General features: G+C 33.5%; 2 protein-coding genes across 2 annotated transcripts; both read left to right on the top strand.

The window, feature by feature from the left end:
- Positions 1 to 5,790: 5,790 nt before the first annotated feature.
- LOC111704456 (uncharacterized) lies at positions 5,791 to 7,083 on the top strand. The gene is made up of 2 exons (XM_023476690.1): positions 5,791 to 6,100; positions 6,173 to 7,083. The coding sequence occupies exons 1-2, from the start codon at positions 5,998 to 6,000 to the stop codon at positions 7,081 to 7,083; spliced, it is 1,014 nt and encodes a 337-aa protein (XP_023332458.1). The 5' UTR covers positions 5,791 to 5,997.
- Positions 7,084 to 10,967: 3,884 nt separating this feature from the next.
- On the top strand, positions 10,968 to 17,965 carry LOC111704460 (uncharacterized). The gene is made up of 9 exons (XM_023476697.1): positions 10,968 to 11,099; positions 12,052 to 12,137; positions 13,974 to 14,028; positions 14,944 to 14,996; positions 15,675 to 15,731; positions 16,028 to 16,141; positions 16,585 to 16,628; positions 17,197 to 17,266; positions 17,411 to 17,965. The coding sequence occupies exons 1-9, from the start codon at positions 11,006 to 11,008 to the stop codon at positions 17,450 to 17,452; spliced, it is 615 nt and encodes a 204-aa protein (XP_023332465.1). The 5' UTR covers positions 10,968 to 11,005; the 3' UTR covers positions 17,453 to 17,965.
- The last annotated feature ends 238 nt before the right edge of the window (positions 17,966 to 18,203 follow it).

Here is an 18,203-nt window from a genome sequence, read left to right as displayed (position 1 = left end):
CTGAACAGTCAAAGATAATCCTTACTTTGTCTTTCAAACATAAATAAGTTATGGTTAAATAATTAATAAGTAGAGTTTATAGAACCTTATGTTAATTAGAGCATGAGTAAATACAAGTAACATTGATACTAATCCCATTATTATTATAGGTTGGATCTAGAGAGCTGAAGATGTCTGATCTCTAGAACGGGATTACGAGAATCCCTTGATAAGATCATCGAGATGATACTGATAGAGGAGATAGAGGTCATCATCCAATGTATCCAGAATGCTCTTTACATATATGTTGGAGTAATCAGCTCGGAGCCCATCCCTCTGGGCTATTGTATTCCTCAGGAGTTTCCTGTCCAAGTTCAGGATCCTCGTCAGGTCACATACAGAATCTATACTCTGAAGAGGATGAGAGGGAGGTTCATAATCTGGCAGGGACGAGGACTCGTCCTCAGAGCTGAGGCTGGTCTCCTCCGTCTTTACAGAGGTTTCAGCCACGTCCAAGTCCGGACAGGGGGATTCACATCCCCTTTTACTCAGGGAGGGGCTATTGTAGATCTCCTCCATCCAGATATCGTACAGCAGGATCGGCAGACAGAGGAGGATCAATACAATGCAGGGTAACGGCAGGAGCACCAGAGTCTTGGTTTGTTCGCTCCTCATGTAGCTTCGATAGCGAGATTGACGGCTCCGCAAAGTAGGCGGGGGAGAGGAGAGTGCAGGGATTGACGGGATCAGGATGGAGTGAGCTGGATTGGTTGATGGAGTTGCAGCTCGGATAGAAGATAGCGGCCTCAGGGTTCATCAGGTAGTACGTTACAGGGAACCTCTCGAGGTGTGAACCTTCTGAAGATCTCCGTAGTACTGCTGTAGAGGGATCTGAGAAGCAGCATCATCAAGCCAGGGGGGAAGTCAACACCTCTTCTCGATCTAAGCACATGTTAAGGGACTTTCCCTGATTCATATAGCTATAGAATAAATCTTATCAGAATACTTCAGTGTCAAGGGGAGGGATCGCGAAGTGCTCCTATTTGGATGCAATTGCAGACGGGTTTTATTGGGGTGGGGATGTCAAATGGTATGTGCCTGAAAGTAGCCCCAAATAAAATAATCCATCGGATTAAAGTCGGGGCTGCTGGGAGGCCGTTGCTCCTTGGTGATGAGGTTGTACCAGTACTCCTGGAGCCAGGCTATAGACCTGTTGGACGCATGGCAGGGGGCAGAGCCCTCCTGCCAGACTCAGGGATAACCTCCAGATCCAGGGCAACACTGTCTGCTCCATGACCTGGAGGTAGATGTTGGTGATGACCCTTAACCCGACCTCCAACATGTGCAGGGGCATAACGGCGCCCTTGTTGGAGACAACACCGAAAACCAAACACCAAAACTTGGTTTTTATCACTTTAGGGAATCCTTAGGGATCACAGCGATCCACCTGTTTTTCTGTCTGTTGTACATTTGATCCTGAAAGACATCTATTTCGTCTGATAAGAACCAGATCATGGTGTTCTCCTTGGGGTGCTTGAGCTTGTTCAGGAGCTTTGTGGATTTCAAGCAGCTCTGGTGTACCTTCGCTCAGCCTGTAATAACACAATCTCTGGTAGATGTGAGTAAGCTTGCACCATGATGCAAAAAAATACATTGATTGAATCCACATAGTATGTTTTTGCGGGATTTTAAAAAAATTCGAATAAAGAAAATAAAGATTTTGTAGAGAAACCACAAGGAAAATAAAAATTTAGTAGAGAAACCACAAGGAAAATAAGGATGTTGTGAGAAACGACAAGGAAAATAAATATTTTGTAGAGAAACCACAATGAAAACAAAGATTTTGTAGAGAAACCAAAATGAAAAATAAAGATTTTGAAGAGAAACCACAAGGAAAATAAAGATTTTGTAGAGAACCCACAAGGAAAATAAAGATTTTGTGAGAAACCACAGGAAAATAAAGATTTTGTTTAGAACCACTAGGAAAATAAAGATTTTTTAGAGAAACCACAAGAAAATAAAGATTTTGTAGAGAAACCACAAGAAAATAAAAATTTTATAGAGAAACCACAAGAAAATAAAGATTTTGTAGAGAAATCACAAGGAAAATAAAGATTTGCCAATTCATTATATACTCACTTGAAATTACGAGCTCAGTTATTAAAATGGTCAGCAATGATTTAAATAAATTAATTTCTGTTATAAAAGGTCAGTATATATATAAGTTTTATCAAATTTATCTTCCAAATATATGTAGTCAGCTGTGTGCACATTTTCATCAAAATTTAGTCTTTAGTAATGGATTTTGTTTAATCAATCGGGACAATATTTTAGACTTCAACAAATAATTCTATTCTTAAACTGCTCTGTTTCTAGCCCCAGCTCTCAATACCAACCAACTGTATCCTAGCAGCGTCTATTCACAGCATCAACAGTAGGTTGGCTACCGTGGAAACATAAGCAGTTTCCAAAATGAAAGAATGTTTAAAACACAATTTAGAATTGACCCCAGCTGTTAATCCAATAGCATTTATTGTGTGTATAATCTGCTTGATTTTAACGTTGACACTCTCCAGCATCCTTCGTAAGCAAAAGAACAGCACAGACGATATCAACAAGAACTTCATCATTTTCATCAGTCAAACCATCTTCGAGATCTACAACGTCCTGGCTCTAGTTTGTGTAAGTATTAAGTAGTGATTTAACTTTAAAGGTAGTGTTCTCAAAAATAAGGTTTTAGTAAAACAAAGCATACAGTGATAACCAGAAAACTCTGAAATAGGAAGACGACTTTATAACAACACTTAAGTGTATTTTATGTTGTTACAAAGCAAATAGTTTTGGTAGATACTATCACTAATTAAATGTTGTGGGTCTGTTTGCATTGCACAATGGTCATGTCCCATGCTTATTAGACTTATAAGTACTTTTAAACAAAACCCTCAGTCATTAACATAATTCACAAAACAGGCAACCCACATTTTGAAAATTCAAGAACTAAATAAATATAGAGCTTATTAATTTCAGTATCTTTAAAGTTTTGTTACACTTATAATTGAACATAGTGTATGTGTCCGATACACAAAGGTACGCTTTTGTCTGATCAAGATTGGCAATAAGTATCGTTTTGAACCAGTTTCCATACAAAGATATTACCAATTTATTGCGTGTCTGCAGATAAAATAGGTAAGAAATTAATTTTGTAGGTAAAAAAAGGATATCTCCGTCATTCTTTTTCAGACAAAGGTTTAAAGTGTACCGTTGTGCACAGGACATGCTGTGCCACTGTATAAATAAATGATCACTTCAAGTTGTGTGTAAAGTCCCTTTAACTCCACTACTAATCAGAACCCTTCAAGTTGTGTGTACAGTCCCTTTAACTCCAATACTAATCAGAACACTTCAAGTTGTGTGTACAGTCTCTTTAACTCCAATACTAATCAGAACACTTCAAGTTGTGTGTACAGTCCCTTTAACTCCAATACTAATCAGAACACTTCAAGTTGTGTGTAGTCCCATTAACTCCAATACTAAGCAGAACACTTCAAGTTGTGTGTACATTCCCTTTAACTCCAATGCTAATCACAACACCATCTACTGTAACCCTTTCAGTCCTCATACGGACCCGGAGCTAAGATGTAACCAGTTTGAGCTCAGTAGCTCGGAATAGGATAAATCAATTGATGTAACCCCTTCATTTCTCATACGAACCCGTAGCTAAACTAAGAGTGGATAGTTCTATTGGTCGGACAGACAGTGGAACAGATGACAAGTCTCCTCATCTATATTGTGTAGGGATATTTTGCCGTTAAGAAATGCTAACTCAGAGAACATGAGTTGGACACATGGTTCTAACCTCGTGGAAAAGCAAGCCACCGTTGAAACCGGGAATTCTATTGTTAATTTATCCAGTAGGCAGTAGACACGCTGAAAACAAGGCAGGAGGAAATGGCTAAAACCGAAACCAAAGTTAGTACTGACAAAGAGTCGGAAGAGTTACCTCGGTCAAGGCGAATGAAAGGCAGAGAGTCTACCAAGAGAGCTCCGGCTTTCTATGATTCATTAGTATCATTTCTTTGTTCATTTTTTACTTGTAAATACATTTTTTCCTATACTCTGTGGGTGTTATTTCCTAACACTTTTTAATGGTATCACTCAATTTATCTGAAATATTTTAACAATCTCTCTATTGTTGTTTAGTGTGTGACTGGAATATGTCAGAACATGATCTTGACACTACCCCTGATAATGTTCCAGCTAGTCCGGTACATCTACATGTACCTTGTCTTCTGTACAGTTACCCTTCATCTACTCAGCTCAACCTTCAAGCTTCTCATCATAGTAAAGGTAATCAATCAAAAGAGATAAATAGTTAAACAGTGTATGGTTAGTATAACAGCTACTTTACAATAATGATTCCCTAGGAGCTCAAGGGGCTAAGGATCTTGCTGCAGGACTAAAAGATACTCAAGTCACAACTCTTAATCTAGAAGGTAATCAGAATTTTAGACAACAAATATGCGATACAGTATATATGCAGGGAGTGATGGAATATAGATTTGTTTTCAAAAACATTCCACAAAAAGCTGATAAGTTCCACGAAAAGCTGATAAGTTCCACAAAAAGCTGATAAGTTCCACAAAAAGCTGATAAAATCCACAAAAAGCTGATAAGTTCTACAAATGTAATAATTGCATTTATACACTATGCCAAGCTTTGACCCTGAGAGAAAATATATACAAAATATTCTTTAAAAGAATGAAAATTTTGCAAAGTTTAAGAAGAGCAAATGTTTTCAGAATATAGTTTTGAAATAATGGAAGTATTTGTGTGAAGAGTGTGACGCTTTTAAAAGTCCAAAAATCTCCAAAACGAATCAATCTATGTCTCTTACACTACTACATGAAGGCGGGAAAATGGGACGGTACACCAAATGGATAAATTTTTTCTTGTTAGATATATATCTGCCATTATTTTGTTCAACTAATTCTCTTTATTCATTAATTCAAACCTCAGAAAACCAGGATTTTTGGATTCCCTGGAAATAGAAATGTGGAACAGTTCTATTTCTTCTTGCATGGCTATACTTTATGTAGATTTTATTGCCCTAAGAAGTCTGTTTAATACTTTTTACCTTTTAAAACTTATTTTTTGAGATTCCTTTCGATACTTTTAGTTAACGTGCTATTGTCTCACTGAAAAAATCATTTTAGTAGAGAAATAATATATTTGTAAATTATTCTTTTAATGCCTATTGTTTTATATTTTAAGAGATGCAAACTGGAGATTTAGAATAATTTTCCCCATTTCTTCTCAGAATTTATTTTATCGCCTAGAACAACATTAAAAGATTTAAATTATCCTTGTTCTTCCTTTTACAACATTTCAAGTCAAACTTTGCATTGCAACTTGATAGATTAAAATAGGGTCGTCCAGGGGGGGGGGGGGTCATAAGGACCGAGCCCCCCTGGATAGGAAAAATGTGTTTCCATGAGGTTTTAAAATTTCTTTTTACAAAATTCAGACCCTCCCCCGGTTCAATTCCTGTACACGCTCCTGGTTATAACACTGACCTTTGATTGGTTGATTTATGATCAGTATGAGTGGATTATGATGTTTGATTTATGTTCAGTATGAGTGGATTATAATGTTTGATTTATGTTCAGTATGAGTGGATTATGATGTTTGATTTATGTTCCGTATGAGTGGATTATGATGTTTGATTTACGTTCAGTATAAGTGGATTATGATGTTTGATTTATGTTCCGTATGAGTGGATTATGATGTTTGATTTACGTTCAGTATGAGTGGATTATGATGTTTGATTTACGTTCAGTATAAGTGGATTATGATGTTTGATTTATGTTCCGTATGAGTGGATTATGATGTTTGATTTACGTTCAGTATGAGTGGATTATGATGTTTGATTTATGTTCAGTCAGAGTGGATTATGATGTTTGATTTATGTTCAGTATGAGTGGATTATGATGTTTGATTTATGTTCAGTATGAGTGGATTATGATGTTTGACCAAGAGAGTTTGGCGTCTAGGTCGATAGTAGTAGTGTTCCTCTCTGCTCTCATCATATATATACCAGCTTTGGCAGTACACTTGCAAACCGGTATGCTTCTCAAAATATTAAATTAAGCTTTTTTTTTTTAAAAAAACGTGTTTTAATATTTTTGTGTTTTAGAATTTTTAGAAGTGGAGAGCACTGGGTGCCTCGTAGAAAAGTTTGATGTCATCCAAGACTTCCATGCTATTATTTTCTTCAGTTATGGACTTTATTTACTCTGTTCCAACTTGATTGTTAAAATCTACACAAGACCAATTCCAGGCCAGCAGGATGTAAACAGTCATTTTCTTCAATGCTCAAAAATCACATCGGGAACAATTGGTGCGTATTCTACAATTTTATGGCTGGTTTTGTGTATACTAACCCACAAACGCTTGCCTTTTCATTCAACCATAGATGTAAAAGTTGTCAAGGTTTTAGAACTATCAATTCCTCTCACTAGTCTTATTCTTCATATTTTAAAAGAGAGTGAATTTACTTTCCCCTACCTTCAGACAAGGGCCATACGCTTGCTCTACCTCTGCTTGTGTGTTGAACCACCAGCAGTCCCTGCTACCTTTGATCCCCTTGATACCCGGCTAGTAGAGCTAATTGCAAGAAATCTTTCAGCAGACACAAGATCAGCGTTAACATCTGTAGCAACAAGAAGAACAACCAGTCAAGCTATTTCAATGCAAAACTCAGAATTGGTGACATCTGATTTGATCTTTGTAAGAGAAGCATCAAGAACACAAGAGGAAAATCTGTACTCTGTTGTGCAAAATCAAACCCGGAGCTCTATTAGCTCCGAATTTCAAACACAATGCCATGGTTCTGAAGTACTAGGAAACCAGTTTAACCCTGAAGAATCCACAAACCGGTTCAACCCTGAAGAACAAACCAACTGGTTTAGCTCAGAAGTACAAGCAATACGGTTCAACTCTGAAGAACAAGCAAACCGGTTTAACTCTGAAGAACAAGCAAACCGGTTTAACTCTGAAGAACAAGCAAACCGGTTCAGAAGTACAAGCAATACGGTTCAACTCTGAAGAACAAGCAAACCGGTTTAACTCTGAAGAACAAGCAAACCGGTTTAACTCTGAAGAACAAGCAAACCGGTTTAACTCTGAAGAACAAGCAAACCGGTTCAACTCTGAGCATGCTTTACCCCTTAACACATATTTAAATGCCAGCGGAGTTTATATAGGACTCCACAGACCAAATCAAATGTAATATGGTATCTTCCTTCTCTTCTTTTAAGTTTAAGGATCAATGCTTGATCCATTATTTAAAGTTACCCCTACAAGGGTATCACCATCACGGTATATCGAAGAGGAGTAAAATCAATCCATCCGTGAGATCAAATAGTCCAAGTTTAAAAAATAATTAAGGTTTTCACATTCAGATTTAGGGATTAGAAAATAAAGTATCAAATTTTCATGTTGTTTCTGGCTGGAATAATTAATTATTTGAAATCCAGTTCAGACTGTTTACAATTTACAAATGATTTATGCACTTACCTAAGCTAAAAACTTAAGTTTATTCTACAACAAAGAGATATTTCACCTAATTGAAAATAAAAATTAAAAACAGCTCAATTTTACGACTAAAAGATGTAATTAAGGTTAAGAATGTTCCAAAACACAATTTTCCAGAAATATTTAATTTATTTTTAATAAGATAAAAAATTTGTTTAAAATTATTAATCTAGAACGGAATTATCTAACGGACGATAAATACAGACATAATATCAAAATTATTGCAAGCGGGAAGATTGGTTTCTAATTTCTAAAAAATGATAAATTATTTGCAGTTTAAAATTTGTAAAAACACGCTGTAATACCTAGATTGTAGGAAGCATTAACTTTGTATTTATAAGTAAAGTTTAAAACTTGAGTAAATAGGGCCTTGAATCCTGATTTATTGCCATATTTTCTTAACCTCTATTTAAATTGTCCAACTTTCATAACGTAATAACTGGATTTTTGATTACATCTTTACCTTGAACATTAAAACATGTTTGTTAAGATTTTTCTGTAAATAAGAAAATCTACTTTTTTCCTGGATGTCATTGATGCTTCGATGAACATGATGCTTCGATTTTGATAAATTATGTATTCTGATTCATTGTTGATTATTAGTTTGAAAATATAAACTATTTCACGTCAGCATAAGAGAGAGGGTAATCAGGGGCGTTCTGAGGAGTTTGGCCAGATTTTTTTTCTAGTCAGGGGGGGTTATATTCCTGTTGGGGTTCAAGAAACCCTGGAAACCATATAGTTCACTAAACCAGGGGAGAGGCCCCCTGAGTATGCCTCTGAGAGGGGTTAACGTGTATCATAAACAGCGGAGACATAGTTAAACTATCAACAAGTTTCTTAAAAGTGATAATTTAGAAAAAATCCTATTCGGACATATAAACGTTGTAAACTTTCTGACGGTTAAGTTCCAAAACAAACAGACAATTTTAACTTTGTGAAAAAGCTCAAATTTAAAAGTTTATGTTTTGTTTGACACCCTTTATTTGGCAGTATGCATTAACCTCAGAGAAGTCAAAAAAGAACTTTGAATGTCTAAAAGTACCCATTTTGATATTTTTATATGTAAGTATAAAGTTTAATTATAAATGTATAAATGTAAACTGAAAGCTATAAATATATGTTTTTTAGAACATTTATTTTATACTTTTCAACAATAATATGATTTTTCAGAAATTTCTATCTTTGTTAAGTTTCATTTAGACACCCTAGATTGCAGAAATTCTTCAAGCCTGTGAGAATTTACTGAATTCTAAGACTAAAACAAACATTGACATGTTTTTATTGAAAACACAATATTTTGGGATTAAGCTCATGCACTTAATATTTTTATCATATTATGTTACAACCCAATCTAGAACTCAAGGTTCATTAAGAATACCATAGTCAATATCAATCCAGATATGACTTAGTCTGTATCTGTCTTACAAGATAAACTCTATCTAGAACTCAAAGTTCATCACAAAAACCATGGTCAATATCAATCCGGATACTACTCAGTCTGTATTCTCAGATACCTGTCTTACAAGGTACCATTCACTGTAATTCCCCAATCTATATCTATCTTTCAAGAAAGTTATAAAGGATGTCTCTCATTCGTTAAACAAGGAACAATTACTCTAACACCATAATCAAAGTTGAGTATTATTCTAACTGACATATATTTCGAGTTCTATGTTACAGGTTAAGTTAATGAACTTAATTACAATTTTTGCATCCTTATATTCAAGCGTATATATACAAGGCTAATCACAATACAGGTTTGATGTAGTTATTTACAGGCGTAGTTAGGTGACAATGTACAACGTAATATATCTAGGTGTGTTCAGGTTTACAAATATAAGGTTTACTACGATATTTGTTACACTATGAGTACCCCGGGCAATGCTGGGTTCTCAAGCTAGTATGAACAAAAATGTATTCAAGATGTTATCAGAATTCAGGCAACAAAGAAATTGAGATCTGGATTTTCGAACAGGATTTATACTAGGTCTTTTCATATTATCATTGGGTTTAAAGGGATGGTTTACATTTTTGAAAATTCGCGAAATATTTCACACTTTTTTAAAATTAAAAACACAAATAATCTAAACGCACAAAGTACTAATTTTTATATTTGTCTTGCAGTGTCCTTCCTGTCACAAAAAGTACATTGCAGAAAGCTTGGGGCCTGTTGAAGACGACTTGTAATACTGTTATATCAGAGATGCTATAATCGTTCGCACTGATGTCCGATTAAACTAACGTACTTTTGCACTAAAGTCAGCTGATAAGTAACACTTGTGGCCGCAGCGCCCGGCCCCCTAGCCTGTCCTAGCCGCAGCGCTCGGCCCCCTAGCTTGTCCTAGCCGCAGCGCTCGGCCCAGAAATTCTCATAACCTAACCTATAACCCTCAAATAAAACGTTAGTCCGAATGAACGTTAGTGCGAATGTACGTTAGTCCGCTCAATCATTAGTGCAAATGATACGATCTACTATATCAGATACGTCGGATAGAAATGAAAACTGTGCCAACACGGTTCTTTAATGACTTTATTTTTCCTTGAACCCTTCCTTTAAGTGTTGTGTTATAGAACCCGCTTAGTTTTTATATTTCAATTATATTTGCCGGAGGGCAATAATATCAACCGCAGTACAGTTTAGTACATTTACAAAACAGGGACTTTAAACTACAAAAAATTGATTCATATTAAAAAGATCTACTGTTAAAAAACTACAGGTTTTAAGATCCACAAATATTTAAATTAACAAATATATTTTATGTCCCCAATCCCCCCCTTTAATCCTTTCTTTGTAGGGTAATTTAGTTTTTATTAAATAAAAAAATGATGAAGAATATTTGACCCTAAACAGGTTTGATAGAAATCGGTCCTTTTACTTTTCAAAGGAAAGATTCCAGTTTGATCCGAGGACTGGATCCTGCACATATATCAATTACGCACTTATTTTACGCATCAATTTGACTGTCACTGCAGACGTTATTTCTAGTAACCTTCCACTTTTAGAGCTAATGGTATGTCCGATTCATTATAGTTCCCTTTACACCTCTATTGGAGCATGCAATAAGAAGGATATCCTTGTTTGCTGAATTGTGAAATTCTGCCAATTTTATTCATTGTACTTTAGTACAGAAATGCGCAAGTCACTTTTATATAGAAGCCAAACTGAAAATTTACAAATTTATTAAGAATGCTTCACCTATTCTTTACCAATAAAACAAAGATGTAAAGGAGAGTGCAGGGGATCGGACATTCCACTCTATAAATAATTTTCGTAAAATCTTATCTTTCCTGGGGTCATGCGAGTTGTCAAAAAAAAATGGCCCTGGTTGATCAGTTCAATATATCTATATATATATATGGGAATTATATAAGGATAAAAGCAGGTGTTTCAAAACATATATTTTTTACTTGTTAGATAAAAATATAAAAGATGGAGGGGGTTAGATGGTTCCTTCTTTTTACTTTCTTGGGCATTGTAAGCTGCCAAAAATTCAGGCTATTTCCTGCTTCATATAAACCCTGTGGTAAGTTATTTTCTAAGCACAAAACAAACCAGGAGCGGATACAGGGGGGGGCGGGGGGACATTCGCCCCCCCTGAGATTTTGAGGCAAAAAATGTTCCCAATTTGATAAATGTTATTGTTAACGATAAGTTTAGAATTAGAAATTTGTAAGAAACTAGACTTAAGTTATAATATTGTTCTAGTAATGTTCCTTAATCAAAACTCATTTATCAAAATTGTAATATTGTTCCCAATTTTCATCCATTTAAGAATAACTATTAATTTCTTTTTGTTCTTAAATTGCTAATGTTCCTATTATTGTTCCTGTTCCTAATACTGTGTCCGACCCACCTTAAATCCCTGTCCTAATCCTATATTTGTGTTCCTAATTCCTGAACAATCTTTTTATTGTTCCTAAATCCCTGTCCTAATCCTATATTTTTGTTCCTAATTCCTGAACAATCTTTTATTGTTCCTAAATTCCTGTTCTAATCCTTTATTTTTGTTCCTAATTCCTGAACAATCTTTTTAATGTTCCTAAATCCCTGTCCGAATCCTTTATTTTTGTTCCTAATTCCTAAACAATCTTTTAATTGTTCCGAAATTCCTGTTCTAATCCTTAAATTTTGTCCCTAAAATTTAAAAATCTAGTATTTTAGTCTTAAGTCATTAATTTTGACTCTTTTTGAGTCTTTTAAGTCAAAATTTTTTTTTCTCCCTAACTATTAATTTTTTGCTTCCTAAAAATCTTGCCCCCCCCCCTCTCTTAAATCCTGTATCCGCCCCTGAAACAAACAATACGTACCCGAATTTTCAGAGAAATAGAACATTTTATTTTAGTAAATGAAACTGAAAATATGATTTAATTAAGATTTACAATTTACAGGTTAAACTTGGAAGAATTTAATATCAAAATTATTATGAGAAGGGATTCCTCACGAACTACATTTATATAAGATATTTGATATTCTAGCCGGAGCTCTGACAGTGAACAGTGTACAGATATCTGCTCCACAAGCTAGACAAGAAAACTGCAAGAATAGACATCTTCTAGTCAAGGTATAGATAGATAGATAGAAAGATAGAAAGATAGAAAGATAGATATATAGATAGATAGATAGATAGATAGATAGATAGATAGATAGTGTAGTAAAATGTTAGTTCTTGGTCGAATTTTAATTTGATTCAAAAGTTTTTTTAAATTAACAAACTTTTTAGAATTCTTTTAATTGTATTTGCATCTGCTTTTTTCGACATGTTTTTTTTTGGAATTTCTGTGGATTTGTTTGAAATTTCGTTGCAATTATTTTTTATCAAAATGAGAATTTTTTTACACTTCCAATATACGTATAATAAAGCTAGTAAGTGACCGGCATGGGAAATGGTGAGGTGAAAGTACGAGTAATAGCTCTATTCAAAATATTATTAGATTGTTCTATTAAAGCACATCAATATTTGAACTAAATTTTACGGTAGATTGAAGAGCAATGATTGAAAAGATTTGATTTTATAATATGTTACCCAATAAATCTTGTTTTTTTTCTATACTTGGGAGGAACTACGAGGTCATAAGTCGTAACAGTAATTTGGATACAATTGACCTTTTCATCTGTCTAGATTAGAAGGAAAGTTGATAAATATTGTCATCAGTATAATCCTAACAAGTTTTGTCAAAAACTAAATATATTTAAACCCCTAGTTCACCTGGAGAGAATAAATCTAGTTTCTTCAGAAACACTCTCTTACGGAATAAAGTTACTGATAAATATAATCGAGAAAATACAGTAAAACTTTGAACTCGGAGTTTTAACAGATCCTATATTCTAAATTACCATATATTAAATCTATTTAACAGATCCTATATTCTAAATAACCATATAGTAAATCTATTTAACAGATCCTATATTCTAAATTACCATATAGTAAATCTATTTAACAGATCCTATATTCTAAATTATAGTAAATCTATATATTTTTTACAAATTAGCATAATTTCTAAATTTGAAGGAACAATTCCTATTATTAGATATTCTGGTATACCTCCTAACATTCATGTCGACATACTGATTTAAATATATATTAATAAATGATATATTTCCCAATACTCTTACTCAATATTCTTGATATTCTCTTAATATTTAAATAAACTGGTGTATTTTCTAATATTTGGATATTCTGGTACAACTACTAATATTTAGATATTCTGGTACATTTAATAATATTTTGATATTCTGGTACATCTACTAATATTTAGATATTCTGGTACATCTACTAATATTAAGGTATTCTGGTACATTTACTAATATTTAGATATTCTGGTACATTTACAAATATTAAGGTATTCTGGTACATCTACTAATATTAAGGTATTCTGGTACATCTACTAATATTAAGGTATTCTGGTACATCTACTAATATTAAGGTATTCTGGTACATCTACTAATATTAAGGTATTCTGGTACATCTACTAATATTAAGGTATTCTGGTACATCTACTAATATTAAGGTATTCTGGTACATCTACTAATATTAAGGTATTCTGGTACATCTACTAATATTAAGGTATTCTGGTACATCTACTAATATTAAGGTATTCTGGTACATCTACTAATATTAAGGTATTCTGGTACATCTACTAATATTAAGGTATTCTGGTACATCTACTAACATTAAGGTATTGTAAAGGATGAAAATCCCCAGAAGAGGATTATAAAATCCGTAAATCAGGAACCAGAGAAGACCTACTCATCTTCCTCTTCGTTTACATCCTTGCTGTTCATTATGTATTTATATTAGAAGCAATACAAATGTATTTCTATAGTGTGTGTCTCCTACGTTATCTGGACCACGCAGTATTTTCTGAAGTATTCTGGTATATCTAGTAATGTATTCTAGGGTAGAAGAGTGCAGATCTGTATGAATGCAACCCTACCCCTTCAGGATCCTCCAGGAATAAGTTTCTTAAAATCATAATAAATCATGCAAATAAATTAGAATAGAATAGAATAGAATAGAACAGAATAGAATAGAATAGAATAGAAGAAAGGAAAAGAAAATAGAAGATAAGAGAAGAGAATAGAAGATAATAGAAGAGAAAGAAGAGAAAGAAGAGATTAGAAGAGAATAGAAGAGAGTAGAAGAGAGTAGAAGAGAGTAGAAGAGAGTAGAAGAGAGTAGAAGAGAATATAAGAGAATAGAAGAGAATAGAAGAGAGTAGAAGAGAATAGAAGAGAATAGAAGAGAATAGAAGAGAATAGAAGATAATAGAAGAGAGTAGAAGAGAGTAGAAGAGAGTAGAAGAGAATAGAAGAGAGTAGAAGAGAGTAGAAGAGAATAGAAGAGAATAGAAGAGAGTAGAAGAGAGTAGAAGAGAATAGAAGAGAATAGAAGAGAATAGAAGAGAATAGAAGAGAATAGAAGAGAATAGAAGAGAATAGAAGAGAGTTGAAGAGAGTAGAAGAGAGTAGAAGAGAGTAGAAGAGAATAGAAGAGAGTAGAAGAGAGTAGAAGAGAATATAATAGATATGTGAATTAGAAAATAATAGTTTGTTGCAAAGACCCAATTCCTTTTGACTCATAAAGAGTAAACTAATTGAATTCCTCTAATGCATTGATATTTATGATTTTAAGATGAAAAAATTAAATGCAATCTGGCAATCCAGTCTACAATTACATGCATGGTTTACAACAATACCGAATATTTGGCGGACCAAAAGAAATGAAGAGGAAATTATGAATCATGGAATTAAGGAAATTGAGAGAGTTTTTAAGAATAAGATTTATGTATAAAAAATGTTACCTTAACTAAACTAAGCCAGATTTTTATTTGTTTCTATCCTGAGATATTTAACTTAAAACTTGGCAGTGAATATACCCGTTTTAGCACCTGCTGGCCTTAAAAACTCTGCACATGGAACGGTAATGATGATAATAATGATAAAATTAATAATAATAATTCGACTACTGCTTCTACTAGTAGTTTAAGCTTATGCTTACAATATAAATACAATGGTAAAAATAATAAAAATTATGGTATATGATTTCATTACAGCCACTACTTTAAATAATAATGATGAATATAATGGTAAAAATAATAAAAATTATGGTATATGATTTCATTACAGCCACTACTTTAAATAATAATGATGAATATAATGGTAAAAATAATAAAAATTATGGTATATGATTTCATTACAGCCACTACTTTAAATAATTATGATGAATATAATGATAATAATAATAAAAATTATGATAATTATTCGACTACTGATACTTTACTAGTTATTATAATGATGACAAAAATGATAATAACAATGATGCTGATAATGATAATAATAATGATAATAACAATGATAATAATATTAAAAATTATGAGAATAATTCGACTACTGATACTTTACTACTTATAATAATAATAAAAATAATAATAATTAAAAATGTAAAATAATAATGTTGATATGTTTAAGAAAGGTACCTGGAATCCCTATAATAATGTTGATATGTTTAGTAAAGGTACCTGGAATCCCTATAATAATGTTGATATGTTTAATAAAGGTACCTGGAATCCCTATAATAATGTTGATATGTTTAATTAAGGTACCTGGAATCCCTATACCTCAAGATTTCTGTGATATTGCTAAAGATGCGTGTGAGGTAATCGCAACAAATAAAAAATGAAATTCAAGAGATGAAAGTCTCTAACCCAACCTCATATAACTATAAAACTTATTTAATTTGTGTTAAAACGAGCTTGCCAGTTATAAAAATATTTTTTTTTTGAAAAATTTGCAGTATATTTAGAACTTCATTTAATATTTTACAAACGTTAGATCCTGAAGATTTGAAAAGAGAAACAATCCATTTCAAACGTCCTTCTCACCCCATGTTCTGAATGGGAGGGGAGGGGGGGGGAATAATGTTATGATGTGTTCAGATCTAATTATATTTAGAATGCCACACCCCCCTGCTCTGAATGGGCGGGCGGGATGAATGTTATGATGTGTTCAGCTCTGAGAGTTCCTGACGATCCAATCCTTCTCAACCCTCTCATCCAACCCGACGTGGTGAGAACAAGTAGAAAAAAAGAAACTTTTGTGTTCTGAATCTTGGCATCAGTTTTGATCTACATCTAATGCAGACCTAAGGATTGATTTAAAATTAATTTCTCGTTGATATTGTATTTGTTTGGTGGTCATTCCCTGCAGGGATATCTAAACTGAAGGGATCAAGCAACGGTCCTCAAATTAAATTGTGTTCTCACTGCCCAAATAGGATTCCTAGATCAAGTATTCAAGAATAACGTTACTTGACCCAAATGTCCCTGGGATATCCGAGTGGAATTATTTGAATCCGAAGGTCTGTTTACAAGATTGAGACAAATTTTTGATCCCGAAAATTGCAATACAAAAGTTTTGGCCTTAGGATAGTGCTTAATGCTTATTTTTATTTCTAGATGTAATCAAGAATTTTTTTATTTTAATGATATATTGATAGATATGTAATTTAGTTGGTGAGATGGAGAATTATACATGAACCTAACTCTGATTTAAGGTAATACCATTTGATAATACGTAATTTCCCAAAGGCATTTTCCCAAGTGGCAACTTTCCAAGGGTACTTTTCCAAAGTGGCAACTTCCCAAATATGCAATTTCCATGCGGCAATTTCCCAAGTCTGTCCCAGCCGAAGCGCTCGGCTCCCTAATATTCTAGCCGCAGCGCTCTTCCCCCCTAGACCCTCCTAGCCGCAGCACCCACCCCCCCCCAAATTGAAACCTGCGGCGCCTCAGTAGACCTTACCTAACCTTTGGGAAGTTGCCGCTTGGGAAAATGCACATTTTTATGAGTTGCCACTTGGGAAAATGCCTTAAGGAAAATACGTAACTCCTACTATTTATCCTTCAAGAATAGTTAAGCTTAAACCTGATCCCTTTATTCTTTAAAGGAGTTGAACTTTTGCCCCGAGCTTAAATTTTCTAACTCCCATATCTTTGCAACCTGATGGTGTAAACCACCTTAAATTTTTCAAAATTAGACTATTTAATGTAACAGAATTTGTAATAATTACTCTTTGTAGATTATTGAGAACTTTTAAAATATTTATTTATCAATTTATTTAGTACATGTGAGACAAGATATGATGCTCAGCCTAAGCAAACTCCTCTTCTTTGTATTGATATAGAAGCCAAGGAAAGATGACATTCTGGAATACAATTTTATTTTTAGCACAACGACATTTACATCTTACCAAATAATGGCATTGTATAAGCATCAAGTTCATTTTTTATTTGTTTTCACAAGATAATCTTGTTATCAGAAATGTCGTCCTTGAAGGTTGTGAATGAGCCGCGTTGCCCTCCTCCCATACTGGGCTGAGGTTCTTGAAATAATTTAATACTGCCTTCAACACAAACTATATAGTCTTTATGGAGAACACCAAAAGAAGTCAAAACATGTAATTCCAGATCAAGATTAATTTTTCTCTTCAAGTCGTCATTTTTAATCGTAAAGTTTACAAATATTATCAGGGATTTTTCTTTAAACTACTAAATGTCGACATTTTTTCTCGGATAAAAAAAATTGGACCATCATTAAACCTTTACCGCGGTCTTGTGAGTTGGACTGGATAAAAACAAATAAACACCAATACAAGCAACGTATATATATTATATACAACAAGAAACACAGTGTCTAGCAATTAACTATATTAATTAACAAAAGAAAATGTTCTAAACATATTTTAAAATAAGTTAAAGGAATGTTCTATTCTTTATTTGGATAGCTTATTGCTAGATAGGTTATATCTAAATATATAAATAGATATATGATATGTATGTTATGAATCATCTGTTCCATGAAGAGAATAAATTATATTAAGTAATAAACCAATTTTATGGCTAAATTATGAGAGCACTTAGTATGAAAAAAGGTTTCAAGGGTACCGTTGTGAATCGGGCATTGCCCTCTTTGCATGGAGGGTCACTTGAAATAACGCTTACAGTCCCTTTAAGTTTAAAACCTAACGATAACTGGATATATTTTGCTACATATAAGACCTTAAATGATTGAATTTTAATCTAGCCAAATGTAAGACAAAATTCAAATGTATGTACAATTTACTGTGTGG

Source organism: Eurytemora carolleeae, unplaced genomic scaffold (assembly GCF_000591075.1).
Source record: "Eurytemora carolleeae unplaced genomic scaffold, Eaff_2.0 scaffold389, whole genome shotgun sequence".
Lineage (NCBI taxonomy): Eukaryota > Metazoa > Arthropoda > Copepoda > Calanoida > Temoridae > Eurytemora > Eurytemora carolleeae.
Note: the sequence above shows the minus strand (reverse complement) of the source record. Positions and strands in the feature narration are given on the sequence as shown.